This window comes from Macrobrachium nipponense, chromosome 3 (assembly GCF_015104395.2).
Source record: "Macrobrachium nipponense isolate FS-2020 chromosome 3, ASM1510439v2, whole genome shotgun sequence".
Lineage (NCBI taxonomy): Eukaryota > Metazoa > Arthropoda > Malacostraca > Decapoda > Palaemonidae > Macrobrachium > Macrobrachium nipponense.
This window is the reverse complement of record NC_087202.1, coordinates 31,502,228-31,516,430: the sequence shown is the minus strand read 5'-3', so window position 1 is coordinate 31,516,430 and position 14,203 is coordinate 31,502,228. Positions and strand designations below refer to the sequence as shown.

The following is a 14,203-nucleotide window of genomic DNA, read 5'->3' as shown; positions in this document are numbered from 1 at the left end:
TCTTGAGCCTGGGCTTATTCCACAAAATGTTGGTCTTGGGATGGGCAAAGAAAGCAACAACCAATAAGATGAGGATTGAAAACTTTGATGACAGATTTTTATGCCTCAGCTTCCAGTTTGTCATCTACATTATCTAGGAGCAGTCTTCCTCCTGTACATCAAACAGACAGAGGCAGACTAGACAGCTTTTACCTCATCAAAAAGATAACACTTCACCCCTCCTAGGCTCATATCCTCTGGGAGACAGCTGTTGCTCTTTTTGCTGAGGAAATGACAGCATTCATTGACCAAGTCTCCAGCTTGAAGAGGAAGACTGTGGAATCTTTTGCCCATGCACATTTCCTCTGGGAGACAGCTGTTGCCCTTTTTGCTGAGGAAATGACAGCATTCATTGACCAAGTCTCCAGCTTGAAGAGGAAGACTGTGGAATCTTTTGCCCATGCACATTTCCTCCACCTGTGAGCTGTTATTGTAGAGGTCTTCAGGAAATAAGAACAGAGCCGTGAGTAATGAATGGTGTATTTGTGTTGGTTACTGACTCCCCTACATAGGGAGAAGTCCCTCACCTTGCATAACACCCAGTGAATTACAGGTCATCAAGGCAGTCTGGATAAGTTTAAGGTCTACGACAATTGAGTATTTGTTGATGATTAGGAAACAGATACAGGCAGTCCTTGGTTATCAGCGGGGGTTCCGTTCCTGGGGGTGTGCCAATAAGTGAAAACCGCTATTAACCAAAACTCAGTGACTTAATGGCGTTATCAGCGCCATAAGCACCCTTTTGGCGTGAAGAACCCTTATGGCGCCATAAATTGCAGATTTTATGGCACCAGACAAGCACCATAAAACCGAGTCTGTCGATAACTGGGGACTGCCTGTAGTTAAAGAAGTAATGACTAGATCATCAAGGTTCTACAGTCATCTGTTTTTGCTGAAGAAGTTCCTGTGGCAGACCTTCTTCAAAATAGAGACGGTAGAGTTAATCAGGAAGGCCTACTTTCTGGCATCCTTAGATTTTCAGCATGCATGCTTTTCTTTTTAAAGAGGGTGGGTTACATTAAAATAATGATAATAGTACTCGTCAAACATTCGTCTGTTAACCCTCTGTTGGTCGTATGCATAATTTCTTTACTTCTTAGAGGTATCTAATGAACTCTAAAGACAATTATTTGGGTACATCACACACAAATTCTGTTAACAGAACTACTTAGCGCTAATTTTGGTCTACTAAAGAAACATAGCCTTGTCTAGTTGTCCTGGTTATGAGAGATTAAGAAAATAAGTTTGTATTAATGAAATATAAAGATTAATTTAAATTATTTATGTTTAGGGGAACAAAAAAATTAGTAGAAATACCCTGGAAATCAATGAAAGAGAGGATAGAGGAAGATCTGTACTAAATGGAAATTCAGGCAAAATATTATCGAGATAGGATATGACTTTCAGAACTTCACATATTAAGATATTTGTAACATGAGCATTCATATTGTAGGTAGTATTTGAATTATTGTAAATTTTGTTTGGTAATACGGTAAATGAATTTTATATTTTTGTTTTATCATTAATTAATCAAGCTATATTGAGATTAAAATATTGTAACTTGTTCTACTAAAAGATTTAAGAGAACAAAAGTTTGTCTGAATGTATACAGTAAATGATAGCATTCTTGATTTTATAATGAAGACTATATGGAATCATGTTCCTCTCATAGTTTTGTACTGTACAGTGGTCCCCCCGTATTCATGGGGGATGCATACCAACCCCCCCCCCCCCCCATGAATAGTTAGAACCCGCGATTGTTTGGAACTCCTATAAAAACAGCCTATTTTGTTAGTTAAAACTCAAGAAAAACCCACTAAAAATGTTTATACTTGGTTATTTTTTAATAGTTTTATCACAAAAAGTGCATTTTATGATAAAATTTATAAAAAAAAAAAAAAAAAAAAAACAGGAATTTGTGGATATTTCTCATAGACAAATGCCGTGAATGTGCGAATTTTCCGCAAATAATGCTGGGACACGTTCCCGAGAGAAATCCGCGAATGTGTGAGTCCATGAATCTGAAGAATGCGAATACGGGGGGTCCACTGTACAGTGGGCCCCCGTATTCGTGTTCTCCGGATTTGCGGACTCACACATTCGCGGATTTCTCTCGGGAACGTTTCCCCGCATTATTCGCGGGAAATTCACGCATTCTCAGTATTTCTCTATGAGAAATATCCACAAATTCCTGGGTTTTTTTTTTATCAATTTCATCATAAAATGCACTTTTTGTGATAAAACTATTAAAAAACCAAGAATGAAAATTTTTTGTGGTTTTTCTTGAGTTTTAACTAACAAAATACGCTGTTTTTAGCATTTTTATAGGGGTTCCAAACATTCACAGGTTCTAACTATTCCCAGGGGGGGTCTGGTACGCATCCCCCGCGTATACGGGGGACCACTGTATTTTTTAATTTGTTAACCCTTAAACACCAAATGGACGTATTAAACGTTGAGTCAAAATGTCTCCCGTATGCCGAATGGACGTACCATACGTCGACTCAAAAATTTTTTTTAAAAATTCGCGGAAAAATACTTATAGGCCTACCAGCCAAAAACTTTTGAATCACTCGCCTTGGGGGATGCTGGGAGTTCACGGATCAAGGCGTTGTTTTGTTTACAATCGTTACGCAGGCGCGCAAGTGCGAATTTCTTTCTTATCGCACTAAAAAGTATCAGTGACACATCTCAAAAATTATTTCGTCACTTTGACATAATTTTTGCACCGTTTTAAATTATCCGTTACATGAAGTATTATATATGAAAATGTGCGCAATTTCATTTAGAATACAACTAAAAAATACTCATGATTGTAGCTTTTATCAGTTTTGAAATATTTCCATATAAATAACGATAAGTGACAAAATTTCAACCTTTGGTCAACTTTGACTCTACCGAAATGGTCAAAAAACGCAATTGTAAGCTAAAATGCTTATATTTTAGTAATATTCAACTATTTACCTTAATTTTGCAACTAATTGGAAGTCTCTAGCACAATATTTCGATTTATGGTGAATTTATGAAAAAACTTTTTCCTTACGTCCGCACGGTAGCTCTTCCGAAAAAAATCATACATGCGATTGTGGTAATGTTTGCACCATTTTAAAATTAGCCGTTACATAAAGTTTTATACTATATAGAAATGTGCGCAATTTCATGCACAATACAAATAAAAACAACCCATGGTTGTAGCTGTTATCAGTTTTGAAATATTTTCATATAAAAAATGATAAGTGACAAATTTTCAACCTTCGGTCAATTTTGACTCTACCGAAATGGTAGAAAAACGCAATTGTAAGCTAAAACTCTTATATTTTCGTAATATTCAATAATTTACCTTCATTTTGTAACAAATTGGAAGTCTCTAGCACAATATTTTGATTTATGGTGAATTTATGAAAAAAATAACATTTTCCTTACGTCCGCGCGGTAACTCTTCCAAAAAAATCATACGTGCGATTGTGGTAATGTTTGGACCATTTTAAATTAGCCATTACATAAAGTTTTATATATGAAAATGTGCGCAATTTCATGTTTCTCATTTTCGAAATATTTGCATATAAATCACGATAAATAGAAAAATAACCACGTTCGGTCAATTTTAACTCTACCGAAATGGTCGAAAAACGCAATTGTAAGCTAAAACTCTTATATTTTAGTAATATTCAATCATTTACCTTCAATTTGCAACAAATTGGAAGTCTCTAGCACAATATTTCGATTTATGGTGAATTTATGAAAAAAACTTTCTTTCCCTCTGCGCGCGGATTCTCTGCCATAAATCTCCGAAATGCGTACATCGCATTCTCGGAAAATTTGCTCCGTTTCATACTTGGCATTTCATAGAGTTTTATATATGAAAATGTGCGCAATTTCATGTAGAATAACAGGAAAAATATTTGAAGGTTGTAGCTTTTCTAATTTCCGAAATAATTGCATATAAAAAAAATTTATAAAAAAATTTCGACATTTGGTCAACTTTAACTCGTCCAAAATGGTTGAAAACTGCAATTGTAAGCTAAAACTCTTACAGTATCGTAATATTCCATCATTTAACTTCATCTTGAAGCAAATTCGAAGTCTCCATAACAATATTTAGATTTATGGTGAATTTAAAAAAATATATTTTTTTACGTCCACGCGTTACGAATTCATGCATCATTTTGTGATAATATTTTCTCTGTGTTGCTTTTATCGTTTTACAATGTGTTATATACAAAAATGATCGCAATTTAGTGTACATTACAACGAAAAAAAAGGTAACTTGTTACCTTTAACCGTTTTGCGCACAGCGCGATTTGAATACAATTATATATGAAATTTCGTTTTTGCGCTATCATATATCGCATTATTTATATATGATAATGATAATGTTTTTCATTTTTGATGGTTGCATACTAAACTTCAGCCAATGACAAAAAAAGGAGCCAAAAATGAACACTTAATCTTGAAAACGAAGCGCGCTGTGTTTTTTTGAAAATATATTTTTTCCGCTTCGGCGCTCACTCTGAAACACCTCCGGCACACGGGAGACAATTTTTTTTTTACCGCTAAGGCGTTTAAGGGTTAATATGGTGGTTCCTTTTTTTCAAGCATATTTAATATACCAGTTAGTATGTTAAGTTGAGGGGTGAAGTTATCTCAAAATCTATTATAATAGTTTAGTATGGTAGCAGTTGAGTCCAAAATGTAAAAAAAGTACAATAGCAGTTAAGTTCAAAGCATAAAAATATAGTATATTATCAGTTAATCCTATTCATGCAAGCACTGCTAATCATGCTCATCTTCCCAGTAAGGTTTCCAGCATTAGCATCATATGTAGTTTGGTTATTTCTGTATTCCCTATCAATAATTCAAGATGTTTGCGGTGTTTGTCTTCAATTGTACTGCAATGAACTGTTATTTCACCTCTGTGATTTTTTCTGTTTTTTAGGTTACCTCCTGGGAAGAGTGAATCCAGAATAACATTCTATGTTACCTGTGGCCCAAAATCTTTTCGGCAGTACCTGTGTGATGCTGGAAGCCTAAATGTCAGTCTGAAAATAGGTGGTGGTGGTAACGATGAAGCAGATGATGAGGAAAAGGAAAACTTGAGTCAGTTGATTCAGAGCCCAAGAAAATTGGGTGAATCCCCTAGACAAACAGTTTTGCGCCGGCAGTTAAGGATGAAGAAAGGATGGCAGGATGGGGATGTGATTGGAAGCTTTATGCTTCCAGATTTAAAGCTAAATTCGCGTGGAGATTACGTTCATGAGTGCCGTATAGTAGATTCTTCAGCAGATGTGATTGGCACTGTAGTTGTAACAATGATATTCCTTGAGGGGACTTTAGAAGATTTCCAGGAAATAAAAATACAGAGGGAAGAAGAAACCACCGTACAACAGAAAATGGAAGAAACAAAATTAAGACCCCGTTCTGGCATTCCTGTCAGAGGAACCAGTAGTATTAGCTCTCAGAAAGGTTCACAAGATGGTCAGAGAAGTCGAAGTGGAAGTTTCAGAGAATCACTCAGGCAGAAAACCGATAGGTTAAAGTCCCCTAAAAGACAACCTGGTACCCTGGACTATGGAGGACGAGGTATGGTCAGGAAACATCACAAAATAAGAAGAATGAGGGTCTTATAGGAGTTGTGCATCCAGAAGTCGTGCGTCGAGAACGGAAGCATGGAAACCGTAGTACCACAAGAGAGCGGCCAGCCAGTTGGGGTCTGTATCCTCTTTTAGATGGAGCGGATCCTGAATCCTTAGTTGGTATGTTTATTTCAATATTATGTTCATTTATTTTTATCTTAAGTTTCCTGATTTTTAGACAGACTGGAATCAGCTAGGCAATGGTTGAATACAAATATCTTGGAAGAAAGATTGAAACTTATAGTAATTTTTTATCCAACTCTTGTTAATTTTGAAGTGGTTGGTTGATGATAGGTGGGGTTCAGTGTTGTGATAGACTTATGTCGAAATTAACACCATTTTAATATGACAGAAAAAGATTTCATAATTGATGTTTATATTAGAGGTTTTTGTACTCAGTCCAATTTACTAGATCGAGTTTTTGAGATTCTTAGGTAGCTGACATAAATCACTATACTGTATAATACAGGTTAATCAACTCCGTCCCTCCTTAAGATGAGAACATGTTTATTGGAATACATATAGTTTATGGTTAAATATGGTATAGTATGTACTGTATTCATCATATATATTTATATATTACATAAGCTATTCTCCTTTACTAAAGGTATATATTTCAATTACATGGCCATTTTTGTTTGTGTTTTTGTGCCTAAAAAGATGCCCTGAAGTACATAATGATATGTAGTATAGTAAGTGAAATTCAGCATAGAACATATTTTATTTAAGTAACCTACCAAGTAATTGCATAGCTAAGAATATCTAAGTACTGTGGGCCAAAGAACTGGCAGCAGAGTTTCATAATTTTTCGTTCACCTGCCTGATGCACGATTCATGCCTTATTTATCTATTTTTCTTTTCAAAGATGGCAGAAATCATGTGTAATGACATTAAAAACAGTCACTGATATCTTTAGAACATTATGTTATGTTATTGTGTAAAACTATTTACAATGTAGCAAAATTGACGTGAACAAAATGAAGTGATAAAAAACGTCATATCACAACCATAGATATACATTACCAAATAGATATGAGACACCTATCACTAGTAGTATTGCATAAAAAATAGTCCTTAAATTATCATTTTAATATCAAGTTGAAGGTAGTTAAACTATTCCATTTGTTAAATTTTACAGAAAACATTGGAGTCTCACAAATTGCTATCAAATTTAAAAACAAAAAAGAAAAAAAAATGATATCCTAACAGTGTGAACCAGGCGACCTCACTCTATTGCTTTTGATGTTACATGCACGGGAATCTAATGTCAATGTACAGGCGGTCCCCGGGTTACGACGGGGGTTCCGTTCTTAAGACGCGTCGTAACCCGAAAATCGTCGTAAGCCGGAACGACATTCTTGAAAACATGTCCACAGGGAAAATTTCACTACTAATTGGCAATTTTTCTTAGGGCCGTATCTCTAAAATTATCACTAATTTACTTTTTTCATGTGCAACACTGTGTATTCACAAATTACTGTATATTTTCATTAAAATACAAGAGAGAGAGAGAGAGAGAGAGAGAGAGAGAGAGAGAGAGAGAGAGAGAGAAATAACTCCTTAGGTTTCAATCGATTGAAATGAATGTCTGTAGGCAACTTTTTCCCCCTCCCATAAATACTACATATATTTCTCCAGAGAAGAGAGAAAGAGAGGACTGTGCAATTATGTTTGTCTGTCTATCAATTCTTTTGCTGAGAGCGAGAGAGATAAAAGGAAGAAATAGAAACACCAAATGTATGACAAGTATCTTGTGGAGAGAGAGAGAGAGAGAGAGAGAGAGAGTTTGTCCTTACAGTATTTAAAAGAGAGAAATGGAATGATTATTGTATTTAAAATGCTCAGATATGAATTTTGTACTTATAGTATTATTATTGGAAAATATGAATGATAAAACTTTATTACATACACGTCCATGAAATGATCTCATCTCAGTAAGAGAGAGAAAGAGAGAGAGAGAGAGAGAGAGAGAGAGAGAGAGAGAGAGAGAGAGAGAGATTACATAAAACCATTAAATTCGTTGACCATTGTATGGCATTGTTAAGCTCGAGTGTCACTCGAGTTGAGGTGGGAAATTGATACAGAAAAAGACAAAGGGAAAGGGAAGAATTTTCTTTTGAAATTAGTTTATCGTATTATTACTACTTCTATTATTATTATTATTATTTGAAAATATAATAAACACTGCATCTACCATTAAAAATTCTCTCATCTCAGTAAGAAAGAGGAATTATCCTTACAAGTGAAATGGAAAGGTCATTTTCATCTCTTTAAAATACGACCATTATGAATTTTGTAATTAAAGTTTTATTATTATTATTATTATTAAATAACTGAAATTATCAATAAACATTTTACATACTAGTACCATAAAAATTCTTTCATCTCGGTAAAAGAGAGAGAGAGAGAGAGAGAGAGAGAGCGAGAGAGAGAGTGTTTATCTCTCTCTGTTCTCTCAAAAAATACTTATAACGCTTCCAGCGAAAGAGAGGGAGGGAGTTACCACTATGACCCATTATTATCTTGTGTGGCAAAAGAGAGAGAGAGAGAGAGAGAGAGAGAGAGAGAGAGAGAGAGAGTTAACCTTAATTAAAAGTGACATGGATAGATTAGTACGTATTGTATTTCTTTAAAATACTATCACATATGAATTTTGTAATTACAGTTATTATTATTATTATTATTATTGTTATTTGAAAGTATTAAAAACAAATAGTACAAGTACATAAAAAATCTCGAGTCTTAGTAAATGAGAGAGAGAGAGAGAGAGAGAGAGAGAGAGAGATAGAAGAGAGAGAGAGAGAACTGACGAGAGAGAGAGAGAGGGGGGGGGGGGGGGGGGGGTGTGGTGGGGGGGGGGGGGGGGGGATGGAACACCAGTGATTGCAACACTGCAGCTCTTCCCCCAGATTTTCCCCCTCCTGGCTGTCACAGAACTTGATATATCTGACAGTTTTAGTAACCTGAATCTCGAAAAAAGGAAAAGGTTACTGGAAGTTACTTGAAGAAGACTGGGATTTCTTCATTCTTCCATAATTTTTTAAATATAAGCTAAAATCTTACTAATTCACTGTGGTATTTTCTTTAATGAATTGATATTATTGCTGTATAAATTGATATTAATATTTGAAAATAGTAAATCATTTATTTATCATACTAAAAAACACATCTTTGTAGTATAGAGAGAGAGAGATAGAGAGAGAGAATTATAGTGATTATTTTCGTTGGAAAATACAAAGAGAGAGAGAGAGAGAGAGAGAGAAACTGTGCTAAACTATAAAGGATTCTTATCTTATCATAGTATGTGTTTTTTAAAAGCTTCGTACACTCGGAGCGTCGGAAGCGTCAGCGTCGTAACCCAGGGCGGATTTTTCAATGAATATTTAAGAAAAAGCGTCGTAACCTCGGAACGTCGTAAGCCGGACCCGTCGTAACCCGGGGACCGCCTGTATCATTAATCGGTCTAAAACATCCCTCGACGAGCGAGAGAATTATTGCACTGCATTCGGTGCAAGTTCCTGTTGGAGAGATATCAAGAAAGCTTAATGAACCGGAGAGAATCATACATAGATGAATCAAATTGTTTAAAGAACGGCAAAATTTAGAACATGGGCCTAGAGGTGAAACACCTCGAATCACCACAAGAGAGCAAGACAATACAGTAGTGTAAATGTTGCTGAGCAACATTCATTTGTGAACTTTGAATTCTAAGCCTCGTCACGACATTGCTGAACCAGGAATCATAACTAGCTCTACGCTTATGACTGGTGTCTGATGAATACTTTAGATGGAGAGGAAGAGATAGCTGGGCTCGACCTGTGTCGCCCAGTGAAATTTTCCTATAGCACTCATTTCTAGGTATAAATAAATACTAAATATACCAGAGAAAAAGCCATATGGAATCCCAGAGTTACTACCTCTGGCTCGCTCACCCTCAAAGGGTGTCGGTATAGCATCAGGGGGCGAGTGGAAGCCACTATCACAGATACTTCACCAAATAGATCTCTCCTCTCTCAAAATCCCCCTCTGCAGAGGTGCCATTACAACGGCTACCTTCCGCTCGCTACTACTAGTGCCTCTGCCAAGAATGACATTCCTTCAATAGCACTCGAAGCGTTAACACGTTTGTTTTTGCTGCAAGGTATTTTGTGATTTTTGGAAGTCATCATGTCTTCAGACCTTCAAGAAGCATCTTCATCTAAGTTGAGTATATTATTTATTGACTTTGAACGCGGTTAGGCAACTATGCATCAAGTATGGTGTAGTTTAATAACGAAGCATTGGCATGGGAGCCGAGCGTATCGCTGTTCCCGAGTCAGCCTTTTTGGATGCATTGTAGACCGCGTACTTAGTCATCTCAACTTTTTATTGCGGTGTATATTTTATGTTCACCTTTTTTGCACGTCACAGTATACGTTACTGTTGTCGTGAAATTTTACCATTTCGTTCCTGATGGGTACCGATAGGTTGGTGTATCACTGTTTGAACCATTACATTATTTAGCCTCTTTAGGGGGTTTCCCTCGTTTATCGTCAGTCCTTCATGAGCAATTCGGTTCCCTCACGATAGTGCAGTGTTTTTTTTTCAATCCTACATCATGCGAGAATATTGTGTTTGAGGCAACCTAGGCTAGGCTAGCGATACGCCATTTTAGTTTTGGGAGGTAAAGGAAACCCTCATTCATTTGCGGTGCTCATGCATGTAGTGTATGTGGTATTGTTTATTTTATTATGTTATAATATTATATTGCTAATTGTATTTTGATGAGGTTTGGAAGTCCACGAATATCTACCTACCCTAGCCTACCCGACCAGATCTAGGCTAGGTTTTGGAAGGTAGGCTAGGCGGTTGAGAGTACTTCACACTACCCATAATTGGTACTAGTCCTGGCTAACCTGACCAGACTGACATATTAGTTTTGGAGGGTGATCCATTACTAGAGAGTTCCTCTCTTGTTATGTAATGTAGGTGCTAGGCCTATCTTACTTGACCAGGTCGATATATTCGATTTTGGAAGGTTAGGTTAGGCTCTAGAGTGTCCTCTTTCGTGACGAACTAGTAGGCGCCAATCCTAGGCTACCTGACCAGATCGGGGTATCTGATTTTGGAGGGTTAGGCTAGGCTCGTAGATGGGCTTGCCTTTATTCATCGGTACTTCCAATAACTCCTTATCAATAAATTTTGTAAAGTATAGCCTTGGCCGTTACCTCCTTTAGGGTGTCATTTGGCCTGCCGTCTTCTGCCCCTTTAGTAGTAGGCTATTTCACGGCTTCTTGGAGGGTGGTAATCACCTGACCGGTTGCTGTTGCCAGGCGATTACTAGTTTATCTTTCTCCTCCGGGCTCCTCCTTCCGTTCCAGACTCGTTCCGGCGGTGCTTCGTTAGCTCGCTGACCAAGTAATCCTACTGGTGAACAGCAGCTGGAGCGTCTAGCACTGTTCCGGGGGATTAGTCGGAGGAGGTTAAGGATTAGAAGATTATGTAGTCTCTGTTGGTGTCTCCGGGCCTGTGTTTATTCTGGCGAGGTGTGGTCTACCATCACATTCGCCAGGATGTTATACGCCGGAGTTCTTAATACCTCTGTTCCCGCTGCTCTGTTTTCCGTATTTCTCTGGTGTTATTGCTGCTTCCCCACTCCAGTGGGGGCGGAACTAGGCTTAGAGAATGCGTTTCCAATTGACTTGGAAACCCCAGTGCGATCAGACTCAGGCTTAGGTTTTACCTTGTTTCCCTGTTCTGCTCATATCAGGCCAACTCCACCGGTCATAGCTATTGCGATAACGAGATTATGGATTCCGGAGCAGGCGGAGACATTCAGAGCTTTAATGTCAAGTAAAATTTTATTTAATAGTTGATGTTTACCTTTAGCTGGTTTTAGTAGAACTAGTCTAAGTGTACACATACTGCTGGAATTAACTCCGACGGAACTATTTTGATGATACTCATGCATCAATTCCAACTTACAGATGGTTCGCTGTCTGGAGTTGGGGTGCGCAGCCGTTCTCCAGCAAGCGGTGCAGATTGACGACCTCTTAGTCTGGCATCCAGACAGCTGCAAAGTGTGTTACGCTTTGGTTGGGAACTTGACTAATGAGTTCAGGGCTTTTCGAAGTCCATGATCCTTGGGGATAGGGCTGATTCTGTGATCCCCAAGGTGAAACCCTGAAAAACAAGTCCCTGCCAAAGGCTGCCAGACTAGCTAAGCCTTCTCCGGCGGGCTCCGCCAGGTTGTCATTGGCCCCCAAGCCTTTGGCTTCCTCAGCAAAAGCTACTCCCCCGCCTAAGGGGTCGAGAGCTAAGGGTTCTAAAGCCAGACCGACGGAGTCCGGCTTCGACCCTGATGCCTTCGCTAATCTTCTCATGGAGAAGATGGGCAGTATTGTGGACTCGAGATTCCAATCGATGTCCTCTCAGCTCGCCTCAGGTTTAGAGACATCGGGGCAGTCCATCCTGTCTCTGGCTCAGAGACTACAGACTCAGGAGAGCTTGCTGGCCGGACTTATCCAGTATGGAGGCACACAGCAGTCCTTTATTGTGTCGGATGCATCTAAGCTCCCGCCATTCGAGGACAACAACCCATGGTGGTTGGCGCTGCATGCTCCCTTTTCGGATGGCATGCTGACAATTGAAGGCTGCGGAACCCGTCCTGTGGAAGATTACGAGTTCTTCCCGGCGGACCTCCAATTTCTCTTCCCAGGCTACGCTCGGTTAACCGAGGAAGTGTTTGTCAGGGTAGACAGGGTCCCAAAGAAGACTGTGATCTATCCTAGGGATCAGGCACAGTCGGCATGGGTGTGCACTCTTTCGGAATGGGATTGCGTCAACACCAAGTTGACGTCACACAAAGGTTGCTACATCATGTTCGTGGTGGGGGATAACATCCCGACCCCTTGCACATCTAAGATCGCGGAGTTAACTCTGCAGGCCGAAATGGAGGAGAAGACAGAGCCTACCTCTCTGCTCTTTTCCGGAGATTTGGAGTGCTGGGTGGGCGCTCCAGAAATTTTCACAGTGGGCAAACTGAATCGGGAGTGTGCTTCCACACAGTTTAGTGAACAGTTACCTAGAATTCCGGATGCCATGGTAAAGGCAGAGTTTGAGGCAAGTGTAGACTGAGTAGGTCGATCAACTCGGTTACTACTTCAGAGTTGACGGCCTCTGTCTACGCTGAGGAACCTCTATTCCGGGTCCTAACAAAGTCGCTTCTGCAGACTTTCCAGTGTGACCTGTATGACTTTGTGGTTGCTAGGCGGAACTGCAGGAAGCATGTCTTTGCCAATGCTTCCATCAGACAGTAGCCTAATAAGCTTATTAAGGCATCGATCTGGGGACCCAACCTCTTTCCTGATGACGTGGTTAACAGCGTCATCAGTGAGGCGGCTAGGGCTAACCAGAACCTTCCTGTCTGCTGGGGCCTTCCCTCCAAAAGGAAGTTTGAGACCTCCGGACTGCAAGCCAAGGGTAGGAATAGGGCCAGGAAGTATCAGCCCTTCCAGACCTCTCAGACACAGATGGTGGTGCAAGCAGTTCCCGTCTCCCAGCTTGGTCAACCTTCGACCTCTAAGGCACGACCACAACAACAATTTGTACTGCTACAGAGTCAGCCAACTCAACAGTCCTCGAGTTCGGCTACTTTCGTGACGTCCCCGGCCTTCAACGCTTCGTTTGAAGCGCAATGGGCGTTTCAAGGCTATAATAGGCACGCAGAGCAGAGCAAGAGGAGCTTACCGGCACAGAGCTGGTTCCAGAGCTCTCTCCAGAGGCAGAGGTTTCAGAGGAGGCAGAGGAAGTACGACCTCATCCAGTCAATGAGCCTCTCCAGGTAGGCGGGAGACTGTACCTGTTCCAGGACCATTGGACCTTCAGTACATGGGCCCACAGTATCGTATCAAAAGGTCTGGGGTGGAGATGGATAAAAGGGCCTCCTCCACCAGTCAGCTTCCACCAAATTCCAACGGCAGACCTTCTTCAAAAGAAGGCAATAAAGAAAGTCAGTCACTTGAAATTTCAAGGACGTTTGTTCAGTGTACCAAAGAAGGACTCGGACGAATGAAGAGTGATTCTGGACTTGTCCCATCTCAACTCATACATTCAATGCGACAAGTTCTGCATGCTAACCGTCTCGCAGGTGCGGACCTTACTTCCCCGTAGGGTCGTCACCACTTCTATCGATCTTACAGACGCTTACTATCACGTTCCGATAGCAAGAAACTTCTCTCCCTACCTAGGCTTCAAACTAGGAAAACAGGCTTACTTATCCAGTCATGCCATTCGGGCTCAATATAGCGCCCAGAATATTCACCTAGCTAGGAGAGACAGTAGTGCAGGAACTAAGAGCTCAGGGGGTGATGCTAGTACCTTACCTAGACGACTGGCTCATTTGGGCAACCAACGACAAGGAATGTCGCAGGGCAACAGCCAAAGTAATAAAATTTCTAGAGTATCTGGGATTCCAGATAAACAAGAAAAAGTCCCGTCTCATTCCGGCGTCTCGCTTTCAATGGTTGGGGATTCAGTGGGACCTAACCGCA

General features: G+C 39.8%; 2 protein-coding genes across 2 annotated transcripts in view; one reads left to right on the top strand and one right to left on the bottom strand.

Moving 5' to 3' along the window:
- Positions 1-6,193, top strand: part of LOC135222183 (uncharacterized) — a 58,615-nt gene extending 52,422 nt beyond the window's left edge. The window contains exon 3 of the mRNA XM_064260340.1: positions 4,976-6,193. Within this exon, the coding sequence (XP_064116410.1) occupies positions 4,976-5,666 (691 nt within the window). The 3' untranslated portion in view covers positions 5,667-6,193. The remainder of the gene's footprint in view (positions 1-4,975) is intronic.
- The window catches only part of LOC135221688 (uncharacterized), a gene marked incomplete in the record, with an annotated part of 360,943 nt that overhangs the window by 234,715 nt on the left and 112,025 nt on the right, over positions 1-14,203 (bottom strand).